The sequence below is a fragment of the Tympanuchus pallidicinctus genome, unplaced genomic scaffold, assembly GCF_026119805.1.
Source record: "Tympanuchus pallidicinctus isolate F22 unplaced genomic scaffold, pur_lepc_1.0 scaffold1, whole genome shotgun sequence".
In the NCBI taxonomy this organism is placed as follows: Eukaryota; Metazoa; Chordata; class Aves; order Galliformes; family Phasianidae; genus Tympanuchus; species Tympanuchus pallidicinctus.
The window spans coordinates 42,164,650-42,188,337 of record NW_026294618.1 but is presented as its reverse complement, the minus strand read 5'-3'; the positions used below and the strand labels follow the sequence as shown (position 1 = coordinate 42,188,337).

General features: G+C 35.6%; 1 protein-coding gene across 3 annotated transcripts in view; it reads left to right on the top strand.

Annotated features, from left to right (window-relative positions):
• The window catches only part of ATG5 (autophagy related 5), a 71,498-nt gene that overhangs the window by 30,619 nt on the left and 17,191 nt on the right, over positions 1-23,688 (top strand). For 2 of the 3 annotated variants that reach the window (XM_052698639.1, XM_052698647.1), the window contains exon 7: positions 14,352-14,469. In XM_052698639.1, the coding sequence (XP_052554599.1) occupies positions 14,352-14,469 (118 nt within the window). Of the gene's footprint in view, positions 1-14,351; positions 14,470-22,655; positions 22,808-23,688 lie in introns of all 3 variants that reach the window. The other variant, XR_008210206.1, reaches the window with a different exon arrangement.

Sequence of the window (23,688 nt, the reverse complement as noted above, 5' to 3'; positions counted from 1 at the left end):
AAATAGAGGAAAATTCTATGAAGGGAACTGCGTAGGGAGTGGTGATTGATGAGTTCTTTTTGGCTATATATGAGTTTGTTTTCCTTCAGAGAAGTGCTTGGTTGATGGTAGCTAAGAAAAAACAGTCTTGATGACTCCTAAAAATGCAGACAAAGAAATGCAATAAAGATCTGATATGAGAACTTCATTGGAAAGTATATCTTCAAAACTCAAATGCTGTCTCATTTGTAAAGCTTATCTATTAAAAAGCATTTCTAAAGAATAATATGAATCATACCTCTTGTGGTATCCAAATATGATGGTGTGTAGGGGAGAAAGATGGCAAAAATACAAACATAGTACTTGAGTAAGTCAGAACTAAACTAACCACAGATAATTTTAAGCCTTTGTCCAGCACTAATTCTTTTAAGAGCAGCAGCTAAGATTGGACTGGAATCCTAGCATCTACCACAGAAGATGAAGAATAAGATTACATGTCACTAATGCAATTTTAAGTTAGCTAAGAGATTTGGCAATTTTTATTGCAACTGTCATAGTCTGAAGTGTCTTGAGGAACTTGTACAGTTGCAGCTTTCACATACGTGGAAACTTTTTCTAGCAGAGTTAGTTTAAAAGCAGTGACTATTTTTTGGTGTCACTTTTACTTAGATGTTTCAAAAATAAATATGCCCCACATCATTTCTTCAGAGATATAAGCTACTGCCTTCACATGTCAATTGCATAAAACTTTTTCTCTGATAATACTTTGGAATAGAATGCCTTTTTCATTTGAAGAGAGAAAATAATCACAGTGCTGTGAGCGTATCATGCATCAAGAGTGCTGCTTTTCTGGTATGGTACTATAGCTAGTTTGTCTTGAGGTCATAGTCCCCACGTTTAAGATTAGTGGGTTTTGCATTTTACAGTTGGACAGTTGTGAGGATGATAATTGACAAGAAGTTTCCTTCGATCTGCAATAGGACCTCTGGCTCCAGCACTGAAGTGGTGCCTTTTAGTCAGGTGCTGATAGGCTGCCCTGGTAAACCACTGCGTGCTGTCTTGTGCTGCAGATGGGAACACTGTCTCGTTGTTGTTGTTGTTGTGCACCTAGTCTGTACTCATCCTGGAGTTTTGATATCAGAGTCACGCCAACTTGCCCGCACTCTCACCAGGTCATTCTCACCCACTTGTTTTTGGTTGCTCTGCATGTTGCTTCCTGCCCATCTCTCACCCTCCTTCCCTCTGTAGTCTGTCCTAAGAATCTTGATGTCATGATTAGACTTCCCAGTTACAAATTGTTTCAGTGTGTATTCGCTTTAGTAACGTGCTTGAAATTCACCATACTTTGTAAAATACAGGTTTAATTGAGCGCTTTGCTCTTCGTCAAAGGTGTGGCTTTGAGATGTCTAAATACATTTTAGATTTAATTAATATTTAGGTAATAGATTGTCCAGTTTCTAAGTTTTACATTGCCTTCCACCTCTGTAAAGCTTTCTGACCTATGTGTTCGTTAACAGTGAGTTGCGTAGCTTCATGTTACTTCCTGAAGCGCACCAGTGGAGCTCTTTAAACTTGCTTACCAGTGCTGAATTTGTTTTGTAGTCTTTTTAAACACCAGCTGATACTTTGAAAATCTTCAAGATTGGTATTGAAGGTCAGGCAAAGTAGAGACAATCTGTGAAGTGTTTTGATTGAAAACCCTGTAGAAATACAAGTTTAGGTAGAATAGACTTAACTGCTACTTGAAACTACAGATTGGCAGTTTTACCTTCTGTCGTAAGATTGTTCAATATCTAGTCAAGCAGGACTAAAACCATGACTGCTACTGACCTGAAGAGGGCAACACAACATAGCCAGTTTTGTTGACTTATGCAAAAAGCTCTTGAATATGTTTCTATGTAATACCATATCTACCTTTATATCTTTTAATGCATAAGTAGTCTTTTTGTAAACAACTCACTGGTAATAGGCTGATTTATTTCTTCAAAATTTTTCTTTTGCAGAGATTGTGTAGACAACAAAATAATGTGAAATGGTCATTGATTTGACTGAATTTCTGTGCTGGAAAGGAGAAAACATTGGTGGTTAATCAGCAATTGAGTACACAGAATGGCTATACTAATAGCTGGTAGTTCAACATCAAAGAAAGAGTAGCATATTTTCACCAGTTTTAAATTACTTTAAAAATGAAAGCTCTGTGAATGAGAAAGTTTTTAAGATTTAGGCAAATATGCTTCATAGGGCCTCAGGAAAGGAAAGTTCTGTGGAAAATTCTGCATGAGCAGGAAGATTCATAACCTACTATGCAAATTTGTTTACTGTGAAGAGACTTTATGGAACCTAAGTGCAAGGTCAGCCTTGTGTCTTTAAGAATCTATGCAGCAATGAGGGCTGTACTCAGAGTAGAAGAAAAATTCTGAGATTATATTTGCTGTCAGATGGTAACTAAAGTTTATGTAAATATGCCTGAGCTGTCTGTAAAGCTGTCAATCTAACTAGTTCAAAGCTGTTGTAGAAGTTGCATAAGATGTAGGAGGGAAATGCAGAAGAGAGGAGGCTATAAAACCTCCATTTGGGTATTTTCTCTGAGCCATGGTTGAATTGTTACCATGCTAGATAGTTTTAAATTACCTTGGGTTTGTCAGTAGGAGCTGTAATATTACTTCTGAGTTGAATGTTTGCATAAAAATAATATAGTATTGGCTTGTATGAAAAATAGCTTCTTCAGTTTCTGAGGTGTATAACTGGTTCAAGGCTATTTAGGGATTTGCTGTATTCTGTCTGTTGGGGAAAATTGGACAATATTTAATTCTAAGTCCTTTATCAGATACTCTTAGGTCCTGGAATAGTCCGAGTGTGTTGAAAATCAGCAGCCTGCCAGCAGTTAATAAGTTCACTTTTAAATAATTATATCAACTTATTTTCTGTTAGCAGAATGTAAATCACATTTTAAGTAGTGATGAAATAATTAGCATTTTTGATGGGGAAAAAGATTGCCTATTCCTGATTTGAAAATGCGATCATCTTTCCAAATATCTTATGTGCTCCTTAATCACAAATTGATAGGTTACTTTGTAAGCTGTTTTTGCAGAATACTTAATTTGTCATGTTTTCTCCAAGTAGCCTTATGATAATGACTTTGTATATAAAGAAGTTAATGTAAATGATCGTGTTACAGATTCAAATTCAAACAAAGAGATCTGAATTGCTGTGGCTCTATTTCCCTAAATTGTTTTAGTAAAAGAGTTGCTTGTATATTTATGTATCATCCTGAACTTGTAATGATGTATGCAATTAAAAAAAAAAAGTTGCATTGTTCACCTTAACTTTGAATGTTAGCTCTTAAAGGTGAATGTGTTGAGAGGTTGCAATGATGGCATTAAATGAAGTCATAATTCAATTGATTTAGGTGTGTTTAGATTTACTGTTGGATTCTACCATTTCAATGCAATTGTTTTTATTATATTACTGTGTTTTTTCTGGTAATTAAATCTGTTCATCTTCTGTTTCACTCGCTTCTGTCAATGCAAAGTTATTCGCCGCTTTACGCACTTGAATAATCAGCTCCCTGAATCTTGCAGTCTGTAGCCTTATTCTTTTGATTTTTCTCTCGTGCTGCCAAGGAATAGCCAGGGGAAAAAGAAAAATGTAAACAAAATGGGTTAACTTCTGCACAAAACTGAGGATCAGTAAATACAGAAAGTGTTCACTTGTTTAGAAAGTGCCCATATTTGTTTGCACTTTCCTGAACTCTGAAAGTAAGTTGTACACAGGTAAGTGTGGAATGAAATAAGCCTATGAGGAACTAGGGTGTGGCACCATTCCATATGAATACATTATGAATTAACAAGCATAAATGTTTGTGGTTTTGCTACCCATAATCATAAGTTTCTTCTAGCTGATCCTAATTGCGGAAAATTCAGAAGAATTACTGGTTTTAATATGTAAATAGAATAATAGTATCATATAAGTTACTGTAAAATTCAGCACTTCAAAGCAAATGACATGACATTTACTTTTTTGGATGTAAATCCATATCTAAAGTTGTTTTCTTCATAGCTAGTCAGTGCTCAGTTGCTTACTTTTATTAAGGCTTAGTTCTGTGTATGCAAACCACAGTACTGCAAGTGTGAAAAGTGCTATTAATTTTTTGTTACTGATGAATCAGATACCTTATTAATTGCAAATATGAATTCTCTTCTGGACAGGAAATTTAGTGCTTTGAGGATATGCTTATGTTGTAGGCGTCTGTCTTGCCAACACTCAACAAAACCATCTCTTGGAACTGCATGTACTGTTTGTGTTTTGTTACTATTTGACCTTACTGACTGCTGCCTGCTTGGCTTTTATGTATGAAATCACTCTTGAATGTTGACTTTTTTCTTCTTCTAGGAGCTGTGCAATTTATTTAAGGTTAAATACTGCTAATTCAGTTGTTTAGAGAATGTAGATCTCGACAAACAAATTTTATAGATCATTTGAGGGAGAAAGCTACAGCCAGGATGGAGTTCAACTGTGTTTGTATGCATCTTGTAACATTTTGCATGGAACTGGTATTGGAACTTCTGATTGTATATATACACACTCTTGCTAAAAATGACCCATAGAGTGTAACAGCACGTTTGCTTTGGATGTTGTTTGTTCCAATTTGTCTTAAAAAAGAAAGAAAGAAAAAGATATTTAGGATATTCTGTCTCTTGATTTCAGTGCCCCAAACTATATCTTCTTTCCTCAGACCATTTTTGTTAAGCAGCTGGATGAACATAATTTTTCCAACCTTTGTTCCTTTTTTCTTACAACACATTCTGCATAGTTTTCAGTATGACAGATGTATTCTTTCTCGGTCAGAAATGCTATAGCACAGATGGTATCTAATAAAACACCTATAAAACAAAGCAGTTCGATTTTTTTTATTTTTATTTTTTATTTTTTATCATTGTGAAGCAAAGCTGTTGTCTATAGGTAAAAGTTCTTTGTTTACAGCATGTTTTGTTTTAGTTCTAGAAGTTTTTAGTCCTTTCTGGTAAGGTTCAATTAGTTGAATATATTTACTATTAGTCTTTAGATGAGTTTTTCAAGGTTTTTCATCTACTCTGCTAGTGATAGGTGGCTTAGTGATCTTGATCTCTGTCTTTCACCCTTTGAGAAATGGTTTTTCTGTGGAAATCTGTAGATTGAGTGAATATGTTCTCAGTGTTTTCATGAGAACTTAAGTTGTTATTATGTTTTATTGAATCTACAAGTGATGCTTTTAAACCAGAGGCTAGACTGCACAGCTCTTACAGCTGGTTCTTTTTATGTTGCTGCTTGTAAGAGTAGGACAATCCTTTGAACAGTCCTAAATGCTTAGGGTTTTCTCAGGTCAATATTCAACGTGCTGTGTTGTCCCAGTCTGGCCCATAACTGCATTCATCTCTGACTGAAGCTCTGCTGCATATTTTGGTGTATTGTGGGCTATATATTTTAATGCTTAATTAGGAAGAGTCCTTACGGAGAGTTCATCATTTGTTCAGGAAAAACCAAGAGGGCTGGCCACTTCAACATAGTGTTTTTAATGATACTGTTATGAATCTTGCCTCAGTATACAAGCAAGAATTAATTAGGGAGTCTTCTTTAGCCTCTGCAGTGTTAGGAGGCATCTTGCAGACTTACAGGAACTATTTCACACTTGTTAATTATTATGTTAATTCCATGTTATGGAAACCATAATAACATGGCTTTGGTGTTTAAGCCTTCATTGAACAACAGGCTTTGGGACCATTTCCCAAATGATCTTGCCTGTGCTCCTTCAAGCCACTAACAATATAAAAGAGCACTTGAATGGTGTTCTTTAACACACCTTAAACAACAGGTATATATCTTCAGCCCACCATCAAAGAGTTCAGACTTTCCCAAAGAAACCTTAAAATATGAAGTTTTTCAGTGAGAGCGGAAGAAAGAGTAAATTACGTTCTTCAGTAGATAATTTGGCAATTTGCAGAAGGAAGATTTTCTGTGGACATGGAATAATTTCACAGAAGAACTACTGTAAAGTAATCCATATTTTTCATCAGCACTGGAATTCATCAACTATCTGCAGACTTGCTCAGAAAGTTTTAAAACGTAGTTCTGTTGTGGCCTTTCTTAATTTACCACCCTGCAAGTGGATTTGAGTGTATCTACAATGAGAACTTACAAAGCAGAGGGAAAAGAATATCTGACAAGATTCTCAGTTTCTCCACACAGTGATTAAAGTTGCCCCTAGGTAACTTGTAAGTTCAGAAAATGCAGGGAATTCAGCCATGGGCCCTTGTAGCAAGGAATGCTGGTGGGTGTTCTTGGCTGAATTAGGAAGAGAGCTCACTTCTGCTGTGGTGAAGCCACTTGTTAAGTACTGGAGTCCCCTGTGTGAAAAAGATGCAGAACTTTTGGAAGGAGTCCAGACAAATGCCATGAGGATGGCTGAGCAAATTGTGCGTCTACTTGTACAGTGAGATAGGAACATATTTGAAATGGACATAAAATCAACATGAACTGGATGATACATTTTAGAAGGCATTGTAGAAGTAGAAACAATGTTTTATATCCTGAAGTGTTAGAATTAAGCAAATTTATTACGTTTTGAATCACTTGGCTTTGGTAAAAGATATTTTCTAACTAGACGTATATTTTTCAGATTTGTCAAACATTTGAAATAAGTTTAGCTTTCACATGGTTTTTATGATTGTAATAACTGTTTTTGTTGCTATTACACAATTTTTTTTTTTCCTAAAAGATTGTAAGGAAGCACATTGCCAATTTAAATAATATGATAAAGGGAGGCATTTTAAATGATTCTTTCATCTCTTGAGAAGATGAGCAAGTAAAGAACCTCAAAAAGTGTGCGTGGGGAAACTAACCTAAATAGTTGCCATATTTCTCTGTAGGTTTGTAATAAAGGTAAATTATTCTTAATTATGTAGGAAGTTAGGCTAGAACTGCAGTTGCTTCATAGAGTGTGCTCTGTTCAATGAAAGACTTCAAGGAAGGTATGAGTGGTTGCCCATATGTTATTTGGGGAATAGTCTTTAACTATTTGTTACCTAGAATTGTTCAATATTGTTTTCTAGAAATAACTGCAATAAGCCCAACTATGTAAAATTTTAACTTCATTCCAGATGTGTTTATGCTTCTAGTTGTGGCTTCATTTTAACTATAGCCTCAGCTAAGATACTAATTAATTTTGATGTAAGTATTAATTATGACAATTCCTGTTTATATTTTCTTGATCATTTAAATTATGGAAAGGTAAGAAAATCAGTTTGGGTTAGTATGGGTACACACGTCTGTAAGTGAAAACATTGACTCACAGAGCAAGTTTGTATATCTTACATGCTATTCAATATTCTTTTTATAAACTAAGTTATTTTCATAGTTTCACGTGAAATCTTGGGGCCATGCTCAGGTATATACTGTAGTTTCTGCAGCTACTGAAAATATATAATTTTTAATAGGGTATTGGGGAAGACAGATCATTTGATTTATTCTATGTATTGACTGCAGAGCTAGTCCTGCTATACCCATTGCTTCATGTCAGTCAATATTTCTGGTAATTCTAGATAGGTGCACACTGAGCATGCTCACGCTCCTTCTTTTCATTTTACCTTTTTTTGTTGTTGTTGAATATTAGACGTAAAAACAAATTACTTAGCTCTTCCATTCAGAGATCACCAATTAGCTCTGTTTGTAATGTGGTATGTGTTGCACTTGGAACTGTGATGTGACTTTGCAGGTCAGCAGTGCAATATTTTGAAGCAGTATAAGACAGACTCAAAGGAAAAAAATATTATCACCGTAATGAAGAGATTAATAAAGAGAACTACTAGTTGTAGTTCACTTTTTCCTCAGACTGCTTAAAGAAATGCTTGAGAGAGATTTTTTTTTTGGAATGTTGTTCATGTCCTAATAACTTAGAGTGAAATAGAAAAGTTGTCAAAGGTGTACAGCAAAACAGGAGAAGTCCTGCATAGCTTGGAATGTTGAAGAGAGGTTGGAAAGAATTATTACAGTAGAAAAATAAATCACACTGCCGGATTTTACAGCCTTACGTAATACAAGTTCAAATGAAAGATTATAAACTTCAAGCAGATAAAACAGTAGATCTTCATAGTTCATTTCCTTCCCTCCCCACCGTGAGTACTTTAGATTGTTGAGCTAAAAATCAAGGGGCAACTTGCTGTGTACACACACACACACATATTATATACATGTAAGCATGCGTGTGTGTGTGTGTGTATACACACACAGAATCATCTCCTGACTTGAAAGGCACTAAGAAGCATCAAGTCCAACTCCTGGCTCCATAAAAGACAACCCAAAAATCAAACTATATGTTCGAGAGCATTGTCCAAACATTTCTTGAGCTTTGGCAGCTTTGGAATACAGCCACTGCCCTGGGGATTCTGTGCTAGTAGTGCCCATCCACCTTCTGGTGAAGAACCTTTTCCTAACACCCAACCTGACCCTCGCCTGATGCAGCTCTGTACTTACTGAGTGTATTATTCTTTTTGAGTATAACTTTAACCAGTTATCTTCCATATCGTCATTGACTGCTTGCGGTAGGTCTTGATTTTTATTTATTCATTTTACTTTCATTTCAGATTAATAGAGTTTGAACTTCCATTTAGTTTTTTAGGAATCTGTGGATGTCTTTTACAACCTACTGTTGAAATGCTGAGAATGAAGGCTAGCTGAAGCAAACGGAGGGGAGAAGTTACAGTTTTCAACCAAGTCTGTGTAAACTACTCAGCTGGTCGAGAAAAGGAAGATTATGTCTGCGTAATCATTTTGTGTATTAACTGAGAGAACTGCTCTAGTATGGTTTCTAAGAGAATGATATATCCATTCTATCAAAGAAATTGGCAAGGATGAATTATATGTGCTAGCAACAATGTAACAAGTGCTTTTAGGGAAATTATTATAAATGATTAAAGCTATTTTAAATAAATACAAGAGGTAAGTCTAATAAATTTTGATTCAATCCTGGTTGAGCATAGGGTTTCTTGAAAGTGCCCACTTTGTTTCCAGAAGATGCCTCGTAGTGTGAAATTCTGTGCCCTTCAGTGGCAGGAACAGCCTCAGCTACAGATGTAAATCAGAAGTTGTTTTCCCATTATTTTGCAAGTGGAACAGGCTTGTAGAAATGTCTTGTTTCAGCCCTGTTGTAGAATAAATTTTATCAGCATTTAAGTTTCCTCCTTTTTGTGTCTGCCATCAGAGTAGCAGTTTGCAAATGTACCCTTTAGGTGTTCATATGGAGTGTTGCATAATCTTGAATGTCATAAACAAGTGCAAAATAGTTACCTTGAGGCCTTCTCACAGTCTAAGCTGAAAGAAAGCTACAAACTTAAGCCTATCTTCATCTGGAAGTCTGTTGTTTTTCACACTATTATTGTTTTATCATAGAGCTCTGGATGAATGTGAAGAATAGCTCTGCTTGGGACAATTTGTGTGTGGGCAGATTAGGAACTCATACAGAATCAGGAAGGAACAGAGAGAAGTCAGTTGAACTGGTTTGTTACAGAGGATTGCATTTATAGTATCTAAAATTTCCTCCTTTGGAGATCTTTGTGATAACACTTTAATTCAATGGAAAGTCTCTCTCTCACTGTTTTAGAGATCAATTTGTATCAGTTTTCATTTAAACAATCTTGTATTCTGCTTGTAGCTGATAAATTGCTTTGAGGTATTTAAATAACAGAGGTATTTATGGAAATCCGAATGAGTATCACACTAATTGTCTTTAATGATAGATGGAGTATAAATTAATGGTTCAAAATGTTAAAATGTGTCAACAAGAAGTATGTAGGAAAGTACAAAAAGAGACTGATCTAGCTATTGACAAGTTCTGCAGAAATATTTAGCAGCATTTAAATTATAAGAATGATTAAATTTATTTGAGTTGCACTGGTTATTGCAAAACCAAATGGTTGTTTTTTGGATTTCCTTTTATTTATTAGGAAGAAGCATAACTGGAGTTTGAAAATAGAATAGTAACACTGAATAGTGGGGTTAAGAATTAGAGGCCTGGGTGCACAAGCAATTTTGTTTATAACGCGTTGTTGTTTTCTGCTGTAATCACTAGCTTTTGTGGCCTGTAGGCATCCCAGTAATGCAGAATAATAATCATGAGTTGGACTAAATCTGCTCTGAGACTTGTTTTCTGTGTACTCACCTGTTTGCATTTTGTGGATGGTAGACAATGTTTACCCTGCAGTTCACATGTACTCCTTCCTACCTGAGATGCTGTTTGTTGCACAGACTGACTTACTGGCTTGTTCTGGCTATGGAATATTAAATGTTTACATGCATAAAAAGTGCTCCATTATAGTACTTTTAGTACTTATATTATTGCTTATTTCCAAGAGCCAGTCTGTTTTTATTGGCCACATTCTGCAGGTAACAGGATATATGAAATGAACTTAAGAGTTAAGTAATCTCTCTTAATATGTAACTTGTTTCTGAATAAGAATAAAAAATGCACAGCTGTTGAAGCAACTACAGATAACACTATTAAAATTCAGAACTTGCTTCTTTACACATGCAAATATTTATTTCTGACAGAAGTTCTTACCTGAAGTTATTGGTGATTTGTTATCCTAGCTGTCATTTCCGTTTAATCTTTCAGTCTGATGTTATGCGTGTCTAGCGAGTGGAGTTATTGTTTACTTATTTTAAATAAATAAAAATGCCTTGTGCCTTTTCCACAGTGACGGAATCAGTCATTCTGCTCTAATGTGAGGCAAAAAGAAGTTAAGATGCCAAAAATATTGCAGGAAAACAGTGTCAACAGCAGCGAAAGAATAGTTTTTGTGATATTATGGCTTGGCAGTATTGTGCTTCTAGACAGGCACAGCTCTGTGACTGCAATAATTTACCATTTTTTCAATTAGTCACTTATTCACTACTAAGATTTGTAATTAAAAACATTTATGCAAAGCAGAAGACATCTTAGAACATACTTTTCAGTCAAAAATCAATTTAAATATAAAATATATAACACTGTTTTATTTTCGGGGAGTAGTAAATGTTCCTGTATTTTCCATATGCATTAAGTAACTTGAATCACTGTACAAATTCTTACTAATACTTTTAAGCCTTCTTGGTTGAGTTTAAACTGGCTTAAACAAAGTGGTAGGCTATCTAATCTAGGGGTTTGGAGATTCATGATCCTTGAGGTCCCTTCCAACCTTGGCCATTCTGTGATTCTGTGATTTTGTAATCTTGGTTGGTTGTTTTTTTTTTAGTGGAAAGTGGTTCATTACAAAGCAATGTAGACTATGAACTTGGCAACTTTCTGAAACTACAGAGCATGTAGGAATGTCAAAGCTTATGATTTTAGGCTGTCAGTTTATGCACATATGGGAATTAAGAGGAAATTTTTCATTGAGCGCATTCAACAAGTGTGGCAGCTTTTATTTGTTTGAATACAGTTAGAGTAGCATCTGAATGTTCACTCAGAAAGTCAAAATCCCTTCCTTTGATTGGAAATAATGGTAACAGTGATTTTTCCAGGATTAGAATCCAGCAGTTCATGAGTTAAGTTTTTCATTGTAAGATGCATCCTGCATAAAATGTCTAATTAAATTGTGGATTTCATGCAGTGTTTGATGTTCTGTCAGTTCTGAAAGGGACCAGGCATGCTGAATACTCTTTTTGGCAGGAAGATGATGAAGAAAGTTGTAATTGCTAACACAGTATGTAACTATATAGCTTGCCTCTGATCTTCTGATGCTTTAAGCTGCCTTAAAAGTCGTCTTAAGACTTTACCTCTCCAATAACTCTTCTCAATGCCAGTGTACCCAAACAAGTAATTTCTCAATGTAGAGTCATTTCTTTTCTCTGTCACTTTCCTTAGAACAACAACAAAGAACACTGTTCTGTGTGTAAAGCACAAGGTATGTGGTGCTGCATAGGCAGTGTAGAAGATTTTCAGTTGCAGTAATTCCAGTTTCCTAGAAGGCTATCAAAATTGAATATTTGCTTTAATAAAACAAACAAGAAACAACAAAAAAAAAGTTACTGAATTATGGACATGATCAGTGTAAAACACACCCAAAATTTTGGAGCAGGTAATTTATCTTAATATACTTGAGGGCATTTCCCTTCTAGATCATTAGCACTTACTGATCTGCTCAACTGTAGTAACCTGCAAATGCATCCAGCATCTTTTGAAAAGCTCACTGATATATTGGTGCTATGCTGTGAAATACAGCAAGTGCTGTATTCTGTCGAAGTTATGAAAGTGATAGTAGGAAAAGAAACAATGAGTAGCATACAAATACATGCTTTACACCTGAGGTAAATAAGTTCAAATTGTTGACAGTTATGCAGTGATGTCTGTGGGTTAGATCACAGATAGCACTGTTTTGCATGATGGATTAAACAGACATTGGACAAAACGTTACCTTATGTAAGAACTTGCTCATGTTGACTGTTTTTTCATATGTTGTTGCAGTAAATATGGGAGTAGTAGAAAGCTGTAGACGTGTTCAGTTTGTATTACTAGCTACTACACTTCAAAGGAGGTGACAGATTTTTATTTCTAAGATGTCTTTATGCTGTTGTATGACTAAGGTACTTTGAAAATTTATCCTATAAGCACTTTAGATTGTAGGATGGGACTTTTCTTTTGACTCTTTGAACACACAAAGCATCTGCTGTGTTGCGGGGAAGAAGTATAAACATGATAGGGAAATATTCTTCCTGTAGAATTATGTGTGAGCTGTAGTCTTTGTTTAAACAATTAACATGCTGTTACTTCTATCATATTGATGAAAACCAGTGGTTTTTATTTACATTACCGCATCTGTATTGGTCAATGCTTAAAATGAAATTGAATTCATTTTCTGTAATGTTTTGTGATAACTGCTGTGGGCATTGCTTTGCAGCAGTCAGCAACTATGTGCGAGACCTGTTGGAAAGTACCTTTTGGACTTTCCCCTCATGTTGTAATACAGCATTAGATTGTTATAACTAGGAAAAAGATGTTAAAGAATACGAAAAAGGAATAAGCACCTGGAAAACTCTTAGCTCAAAAGTCTACAGATTGTAACTGCTTCACTTGGTGCCACCTTCTTGTACTTATTTCCACGTCTGTTACTTCGGATGGTGAGCACTTGGGAGTTGTGATTAGACTTCTGCAAATATTTTTTTTTAATTGAAAATGATAGAAAATAGTTTTGACAATAATGTCTCAGTGTTTTGTTGTTGTTGTTGTTGTTTTAAATTTTTTGGAGGTACACGTCAGTGTTTCTGGATGTGGGCCCAGGCACCCTGCACTGAGTGTCTGTGCAGGAGCTTTGGGACCCAGATGTCCCACCAGTCTCAGGCATTCTGTGATGCTGTGAATATGGTGTGTGAGAGTTCATTTCTTGAGTATGTATCTGTCTGAGGTGAATCCTGTTGGCTGTGTGCCTGCCATCATTTTTCAAATGTTCCGACATTTCATTAGTGCTGTTTATACCCACACTTTGCTACCCGGAGAACAGAGAATTGACTCTCCATCTGATCAGTGTTGATAAGGAAAACTGGGAAAAAAGCATTTCTCCATTTATGGAGACTATTAGCAAGAAGTATCTTTGGTCTCATTTGGTATCTTTTATCTCATGGTATTTTTTTAAAGTATTCTTTTATGTTGAGTTTGTGATTTGTTTATATATAAGTAATCATTTTTGGACAGGAACAACTTTTCTGATTGATAGGAAACTAAATTTGGAAGGAGACGCTGGTTGGCATTGTTCTTTCCCTTCCTGATGGTATGTGATGGAAGTACAGCTTACTGGAGCCCAGTCACCTGGGACGCCGACTACATCTGTTCTGTTTCTTGGGGCTGAAACAGCTAGAATTTTTGAACAAATGCGGTATAAAGAAATCACTTATCTTGAGCTGTAAAGGTACTTGTTTGCTATTCAAAGTGCTTAATGTATTTCTAAAAGGAAATTGCAGGAAGCTACTGGATATATATTGCAGTATTGATTTGACTTGGCAAATATGCTGATCTCTTTAAGTTTGTGCTCACTGCTTATTTACTTAAATGAAGATTACTTCTGTGCTCAAGCAGATTCTACTCCCAAAACAGAAATGATGAATTTAAAAAAAAAATTAACACTTTTACATTTCCATGATACTGCGTATAAATGATTCTCATAGTTTTGAGTGTTAATGTAGTTACAATTGTTAACAAACCAATTCCCCTGCACTTCATCACAAATGAAATACAAGAAGAAAAAAGTCAAGCATTGCGTCTTCTGCAGCCTCTATTCAATTCTGTCTTATCCCTGTCTTAGATAGTGTCACCATATATTTTCATGGTCTTTAAATTGTTGTTTTTCCTAATTTTGTTATTAAAACAGGCAACAACAGAGAGACCTTTTATACAAAAGCTGTTTCGACCAATTGCTTCTGGAGGACAATTGCACACTCTGGGAGATCTTCTAAAAGATGTGTGTCCTAGTGCTATCACCCCTGAAGGTACTGTAAAAATAACTTTTATCTCATAAAATTATGTATCATTATGTATTTATGTACTGTATGAAAATAATATGCAAAATACAAAATAAATTATTTTAATGGGGATTTCTTTGGAGGCAGAATTCTGTTTCAGTATCAAAGTGGAAGATTTCACTCTTCCTTGGCCAATTACAGTGCCCACTATACATCACCTGCAGTGTTTGGAGAGGGTAAAAGTGCGTCCTTTGGCACTCCTGAAAAATTTGTCCCAGGAAATTTTAATTTAAATCTCACCTATGCCTTTGCCATCATGCTGCTCTTAATAAAAGCATTCACATTTTATCTTCTGCAATTTTAAGAAATATTCTTAAAGTAAAATCAACAGAAATTTTAAGTTCGTTTAATTTTGTATTACATTTTCATACATCATACTCCAAAATGGATGATCATTTAAGGCTTTTTTCCTGTTGAAATCTGACCTTTAAAAGCACACCAGAGAATAAGAGATTTATGCATGGTTACTAACAATTCTTGTGTGACTGGATAACAGTTATGTTGTGTGGCATCATATAATTTCATGCAATAGCATTTGTTAATTAGCACTTATAAACATTTTTGGATTCTGTATTAGCCCAGAGGTTACAACTGTTGGAACTCTGATTTACTTTTAGATGGGATAAATGTGGAAGTTATGTACTCTGCAAAGTGACATCAAAATTGTCTAACGTGAAATGTTTTCCATCTTGTTCTTACTGTTGTCTCTTATCAGTCCATGTAAAGGAGATGATTGTTGTTTGGGTTTTTTTTAGTCAATAAATCACAATCAATTTTGACAAATTTATGATAGTTTAGAAAAGATTGTGACACAATTTACTGGTGCTGTATTAGCATCTTTTTACAGTAGAACAATAAACTTGAAATTAGTGTAAAAATTTATGAAATGTCATAGATTTGATTAAGAAATACGTTGACCTTAGAAATTGTCTGACATCAAACTATTTTTAACTCCTTTTCCACACTTGTTAACACATGTGAGCAATCATTTCCGAAAAGAGCAAAAGATAAGAAAAATGTGGCATATTGCTAGCCTCGTGCCACTTTTTGTTAAAGCAGTTCTAAATTTCAGAGCATGATTTTAGGGAATGATGTTATCTAACTGTCCAAAAGGTATAAACAGTATGCAAATGGATGCTTGAATGTGGGCACAAGCAAGTTTAGCCATCTTTAAGTACTTGAGTTTCAGGATCCTAGAAACAGTAGTGAAAACAAACAAACAAAGGGAATTTAAAAATATGGATAAGAAATATGTATTTTAATTTTGAAGACAGGAGCATAAATCAAATGAAAAAAAAAACCTCAAAAGCATTTATACAGAAGTTATTTCAGGATATAAGGGATGCTTAATGTAATTTAATTTTGAGAGTACCAGTTACTTGACACTTCCCATTATTTTTTTTTTTTCCAGAAGTTGACAAATGCACCAGCCTTTAATAGCAGGATAGAAATTTGCTATAGCAGTTGCTTGTTTCTGTTTTGTTTACAGGCTAAAATAAAAAACTGTGCTGTTTACTCAGAAAATGGTAATTACTTGATAGAAAAGAAACTAAGAGAGTTACTGTTTCTGCACTTAAGAAGGTTGAAATTTGGCAGAAAGATTTCTTTTTATTGGAGTATGCCTACCTTTTTTTGTATAAATCTGTTGAGATTTGGCCTACCTTTGATCCTTAAGATTCTACTGAGAAACCTGCAAACTGAAGCGTTTGCTAACTTGATTCTTCATGTAGATATGAGCTATCAAGGATTCTTTTCCTGCACTGCAGTTTCTTATTACTTGATTGTTCCTCTTATGCTCTGACCATTCTCCTCATCTATTAGATAGCAGAAAGTTATCCTGCTACTGCTGAATCTCAGCACAACTGTGCTGCTGTAATCTCTATTAAACCAACTCAGTCAACTCAGTTCCTCTCTTGTTGATACACTGAGAAATTAACGAGCTACCTCTGTCAGTAGATGCCCATCAACTCAAAATGCAGAGAAAATTGTGGAACTGAGTAGTTTCTGACCACTTTGCTGGTAAATGAGAATTTGCAAACATTTTTGGAAATCTGGGATGCAATGTACAAATGTTTTCTTTCAAATGTAGTTATATTCATTTGCGATTGAATAGTTGAAATATAGAAGGTGCCAGAAATGTAGATTGCCTATGCAGTCTTGGTTTCTGTACACGTGCACACTGATCATTTTACTGCTTATAGTTGGTCCCCACCATCTCTCCCTCCTTTTATTCTCTGAGATTTGTGTCTTCCTGGATAGGCAAGGTACATCTTATTGTCTGTGTGGTGAAAGATCATTTGCTGGATTGTTGAAATGAAAGATAGCAAATGAATGTACTTCGGGAAGCGTTATGATTAAGGCAGCTGATTATTGCTCTTTGGAATGGTATTAATTTCTTTCTCCACTAACAAATTCATTATCACGGGACGCTAGGCAGGATGAATAGTATGAAACAAGTGATTCTAAAGATGGGAGCACCAGAGAATTCTGGTGAAATTATGTTCTGCTGAAAAGCTTGATTATTTGTACTTAGAATCAGTGAGGGCTCTTAGGCTTTGAATGCACAAATGCTAGGAACTCTGTAGTAAAGTTTTAGGCCTCACATTACTGTTCTTCTCTTTCACCCACCAAAAGATGGATATTTATGGCCAAAATTTATTTTTTTATTTCAGTACGTCTCTTTCCACAGGAAGATCTTGAATCTTTTTATTATCAAAGTTCAGAATTCACTTGTTTCGTGAGCAAAGAAAATACACTAGTAGCTAATCAAAGGCGTGCTTGAAGACACACTAGATATTGGTGAAGCAGTTTTTTCAGTCTTTCTCTTATTTCCAGAAAATAATTTGGGTAATTTTTTAAGGCTGTTTTTTAACCCTCCTCTTTGGTGAGTTAATGTATTGGTGACGTTTGCTACATCTTTTCGTTAATGCAGTACGGTCAGTATGAGCTTATATTTCTTTCTGTTTTCTTCCATCTGTTGTACTTTTTTCTTTTCTTTTTCCTGTATGGCCTTGTCTTTTTTAATGACTTTTCAACTGGAAGCTTCATGGTAATTTCTGTCTATGGTGACACCCATAACAGAGCTTCATGCCGTGGGAACACGGAAGATATAAGACTTTCAGACACAGCATTTGTAGTTCTATATGTGAGCTGTTCCTCCTGTCAGACACTTAATGACCACCACAAGAAGAGGGAGGGAACCGTTTCAAGAACCACCCACGGTGTCTATGCCTTTTCTTTAGGAAATATGGATGTAATTAAGACTCTCTTTTAACTGCGCTGAGAAAATATTTCAATGAAAATAATTTTTATATACATGGATTTAATACATACACTGATTATCAACTGTTGAAAAAAACAACGTTAAGAATGCTGTTAGGAGCAGAAAACATTACATGGTGACATTAAAACACATGTAATTCAAATGTTCTTGTGAAGTACCGAATCGATATCACTGTGCATAATTGTTTTAGTAGTGTGCTTTATTTAAATTAAGAAGCTGTTTATTCAAGGCATTTATCATATGTTGAGATTGTGTATAGTCTAGAAACCTGAGGAATTATTAGTCGCAGCATATACTTGTCTGCTTCTCCTCAAGCTGCTCCTTTATTCAGTTACATGTTTGTTATCCCTCTCAATGAATGCTGTACAGTACACAACTCTCTGGGTTGCTGAATAGTTTTATCTCTGTGTCTATAAACTGCATAGCAGTTTATAACCCATTTGTCAAAACACTGTCAAGCAACTACTAACTTACTAATGATGATGAGAAAGTGGGAAGAAAAGCAGTAGTTTGAAATAGAACAAGCACCAAAAAGCCATTGAATTTCTCAAACTTTTGGTATTAACATTAATCATATTGGTCATATTTACCTGCAGATCAGACTTGGAAAATCTGTGCTTCTCTAGGTAATATATAAAGGTACTTGCTATTCATGCATTACTATTTCTGGCTTCCTAGAATTATTAGCTATCCTTACTGGATGGTGAACGTTTTAACTTCATTAGATCTTTGGAGGTGAATCTTTGAGATTTACTAGCACGTTAAGCTACTTGTGTTTATTTTTCAGTTGCAGTGATCTTTAGAGTGTGGAGTTTTTTGGTTTTGCATTTGTTTCTACCTACTTATTCATACATAAAATGAAGGCAAGTTGGTCGTTTTAGTTTTGGGCAGTGTTTAACTGTTTCTGATCTTGATTCCATCGTGGAAGGGTAATGCTACTTCAAATCTCCTTACCAACAGGTATTGACTCATTTTATTTTTGTATTGATAGTTCTACAGCTGTTTCCTTTCTTTTGCATCACATTTCTTCAAAACTTTTATTATAGACATACTTCACTGTTATTTGTTGTTCTTTTAATAATCTACTGCATTCTTTAAAATTCCTCAAGGTTGGACCTCGATGATCTTCAAGGTCCTTTCCAAACTAAGACATTATGTATGATTGTAAGATTCATATAACTATTTCTGTAGTTTTTCAAACTTCAGCTAGTAGATATTTCAGTGAAGTACTATCTCATTGTCATTTCTGCTTTAATTCCTTCTTGCTTTCCATCCTTTTTTTCTTCTGGTATTTGATTACATATATTCCTACTTTGGTTTCCTTGAGTCTCCCCCCAAAGTTTTTTGTGCTGCTGTATATTAAAACAAAAGATCCATCTAGGAACTGTCTCAACTAGGGGCCATCTCTCTCTTGTTTTCGTTTGTCAATTTAAGTTAAAAGTTTTTCAGCTTTTACAAAGGTGAATGTTGTTGTTACTTAGGGTAGTCCAGAGTAATATACTCAATATCCCCCTTTTATTTCACTATTTTATATTCCAGAAATTCTATGAAGATCCTTTCCAGCCACCAGTCAAAACATTCAACTTTTACTTCTTGTAGACTGAGTACTATGTCATCTTAAATGTAAGCTCCTAACAGATGTCTTTTCTACTTCCACTTGCAATGGCAGCAGTTCTGGTTCTAAAAAAGCAGTCTTCTTTAAAAGCAAGCAAACAAAACCACCTTGAGTTACTGGTGTTGCAAACATGATTCAGTGAATTACGGAGCTCTGCAGGCTGAGATGAAACTTGGTACTGCTTATGGTCTCTTGGACTAGTTTGTTACAGTGCGTGTGCATTTAAGGTGGAGAAGATGTTAAAGACCACATGGCTTATAAATAGGGCACAAGATCATATGGATGATGTGGCAGAACATGTTACATATTCTAAAATTGCCAACTGCCAGAATTAATTGTCTGTGTCTGAAGGGAGATAAAATCATGGCTATTTTTCCCTACCATCTTACTTTATCACTTTACCATTGTCTTACTGCAGTTAGTTAGATTAAGCTATGTTGTTTACAGTGTGAATGTCATTTTTTATGGATAAATAGAATTGAGTGTTATCTGTCTGTTGCAACTGATTTTATGTACCTTATGATAGGGATTCCTGCTGCCAATTAGGGGACCTTTGCTTTCAGAAGTATCAACGGGGAAAAAAGTCAGTAATTCCCAGCAATCAGAAAAAGTTCAGCTCATGTTTACAAGGTTTCCCCTAGAATTATTCCCAAGGATTCAGTTAGGAATGGCGACTCATCCTAATAGAAGAGAATGTACACAGTATGATGCTGTGTTCAGTAGAATGCCTTGAAAATGCAAAGGGTTAAAATGGTAGAAAGCAGGATTAATTTGGGGGAGGGAAAGGCTTCTTTCCTCTTCCACACCGAAAAGTTTAGACGTTGTGCATAATGTTAAGATAAAAAATTATATAATGCAGAAGGAAACTGCTTTCTTCCATTGCTATCATGTCTAAACAATTCTGGATATAATTTTAATTTGCCAGTGTTGTTGAAGTCCTTGTAAAAGTTGTTTTGATTTTTGTCTCATGCTTCCTTGAAGCCCCAAATGGTAAACATTTGGACATAATGACGCAAACAGTAGGCTATCAATCAATCCCAGTTTTCACAGCATTGTTGTTCATTCAGAAAAGCTGTGTGAACTGACCTCTTTCTACAGCAGTGTCATTAGTTCTTTCAGAAATAAAATGAGGATCAAAAAGACTTCCAGAATTTTTTTCTTAAGGCTTGCTTCACTGAATGATATTGTAAAAATTAGTGATCAACTGCTTTCAATTAACTCTCAGCTTTTTAAAATGTATTTTGTATGAGAGGCTACACATTAATTGTTTTTGTTCTCCCTCAGTTTTCTAAGCATTGACTTCCAGGAAATTAGTCAAACTGAAAATACAATTTCGATTAGATTTAACGTGTGGGTTCTTAATTTTTATGCAAGTGACAATGTAATAGAAGAGTTAAGTAGATACAGTATGAGTGCGCTTTGGTTGAAGTGAAATAAACTATCAGAGCTCAGAACTAGCTGGACCATGGGTTTCCTGTGGGAGTTACAAAGCAAGGAGAGGAGCAGCTCAGTAGTGTCCAACTACTCACTGCTTCTTGTGAACTGACTTGGGAAGTTTTTACTCCATGTCTTTAGCTAATAAGTCTGATTGTGCCTTTTGCAGGGCTGGCCTTCGCTTTTCAGTTCTTTTGAGGTGGTGTTGTTGAAATACTTTTCCAGGCCACCTAAATACAGAAGCATAACTCGCAGTCTTAGGCAGTTTAATGGCTGCACTTTTTCCCCATATGGATACGATAATATTGTAAAGGGCTACAGGCTTTGTAGTGGGCAAACACGCAAAAAGATGTTTAAAAGCTCAGAATTTGATTACTGTTAATTCATTTTCTCCTCACTTCTAGTACAAATTCCAGTTCACTGCCTTTTCTACTGCAAGACTCATTTTGTTAATTCAGAACTAAAATTTAGGCTACTACTTAACCCATTCTGCCTTCTTTGTGTCTTTGACTCAATGGTGCTCTCAGTGTTAGAGGACGTAATCACAAACACTGTCTCCTATTTGACTTGAGTCATCATTTGTCCGCCAGGCCATCTGCTTAGATTATCCTTCTGTAGCTGATTTCCTTCTTCCCCCCAAAATTTCTCATACCTATTTGACCCAGTTCCTTATTTTAAGTTGAAGTGGAAATATTGTTTATTTTTCTGTATTAAAATTGCATGCTTTTTGATTCAGTAGAACTTTTTGATCAAAAGGAATGTAAGTCCAGAGGATGGCTTGAGATTACTGAACTAATAGCTAGTAGTCATGACCATGTATAAAGGTACAAATATTCTGATAGTTAGAACGTTTGTGCCTTTTTGTTAACCATCTTCATTTCTAAACAAGCTCTTTGTTTGCAGAGGACTTCTCTGTCTAAAAAAATCTTCTTGCCCTCAAAAAAGTGGAGATCTCAAGCTGGTTGTGGTTTTTCTGCATGGAAGTTCTCGGGAAGCAGCAGAGGCTGTTTTAAAGCTTGCTCCAATTTCACCTCAGTCAACCATAGGAGGATTATCTTCTTGTGAGCCCTCTTCCCCTTTCCAGTCTTTTCCGTTCAGCAACTTTTCTAATATCACAAGAATAGTGGGGCTTTTTTTTTGTGACTTAAAAGTGGTTTCTGAGCATGCACTTGCACACACATTCAAAAGAGCTGAATGCAGAAAGAAGTGCAGTAAATAAAGAAATAATCCTTTTTCTCGGACAAACCTCTGGAAATTTGTTAAGCTTCAGCTAAAATTGTTCTGTCGGCCACCCAATAAGTTTTATTAGTATCAGACTCCAGACTATTCTCTTTAAATTTGTCAGAAAGCCAGTGCCTTTATTCAGGCACAACAAAGTGTGCCTGAATAGTTTTTATATGTCTGTTATTAACAGTAGTAGTACAAAACGGAGAAAGTAAAATTCTTCACAGAACAGAGTAACTTTTTTCAAAATTGACTTTATTCCGTTTGGAAACTATAAGGCAGCAATTCTAGAATCCTCTGCAGATGAGAGTTGTTATTACCATCCCAGTGCTGCGTACTTTGTGGGCTGTACTAGAGCTACGTTTCTTGGAAGATCTGAGGTGCCATCCCCAAGTTCCTGATTGAATGCTGTGGATCTGAAAATCTAGGCAGTCAAGAAAAGATTGGGAAACCTACTAGAAACAGGACAAGCTATGTCAATAATATGGTTTGGATATGTGTTTTAGTAGGAGATCTGTTGGAATCAAAAGCGTCGTGACAAAATGTTTCGGTTGTGGTGAATTTCTAGTTTTAAAAGGAATATTTTTTGTGTTTTAGGAGGAGACCTCAGGTTCTTTATGCACTGTATGGATATTTCAGTGTGTTCCCACTGAATTTATCACTTAGACAAAAGATGAGTGAAGAGTCAAAAAGGAAGGAGGAATTAGAGGCGCAGAGAGGTGATGTGGCTTGCACCTGGTCACACTGAGGTCAGTAGCAGAGTTAAGAACTGGGCTTTCTTTGGATTCTGATCAAAATCAGTCTCTCACATCTCAAGAACAGTTCACTCAGTCTGAGAGACTGAGGCATCAAAAATTTCACAGGAAATAAAAGCACTTTTCTTGTAGCTTCTCCTATTTTTGCTCTTGGAAGCCTGACTGCAACAGCTGTAGTATACAAGGCATGTAGACTAACATGTTTGTTGTTGTTAGTTAGTTTAATAGAAGATGTAACAATGTTCCAAAATATATATATATTTTTTTTCAGTATGTTAATCATCCTGATAATCGTATCATAGAATCATAGGTTCATTTGCTGTGTAATCTGTGCTGCCTTTAATACTGTAACTGGTGAAGATGTAACTGGAGACTTTAGCAGGTTTCCCAGAGATTTCAGGAGACAGTAGTAAGCTTTTGTGGAGGTTTACCAATGTAAAATTCTCAATCAGGAACTACGGTACAAACAACAGAATTTTGTCCATGCTTTTAGTTATACTAATATACGAAAGAAGAGTAGAGCACCTGATGTTTTCACAGTATGACTATTAAGCAGTTTTCTGATATGACTGTGCTTTAGGCCAAGTAATGCTCTACCAGAAAACTTTAGTGTTCGTGTGTTGACAGCAGAGGGCATGTTCTCAGTGAGCAATGTAGATAGATAGATGTAGATAGATGTAGCAATGTTGGAATTTCAGAATAGTTTGCTTTGGAAGGCCTCTCAAAGACTATCCAGTCCAACTGCCCTGCTCTGAGTAGAGTTGCTTCCTGCCAGATCAGGCTGCCTACGGCCCCATACAACTTGATCCTGAATGCCTCCAGGGATGAGGCATCCACAACTTCTCGGGTAGGCAGTCTGTTGTAGTATCTCACCA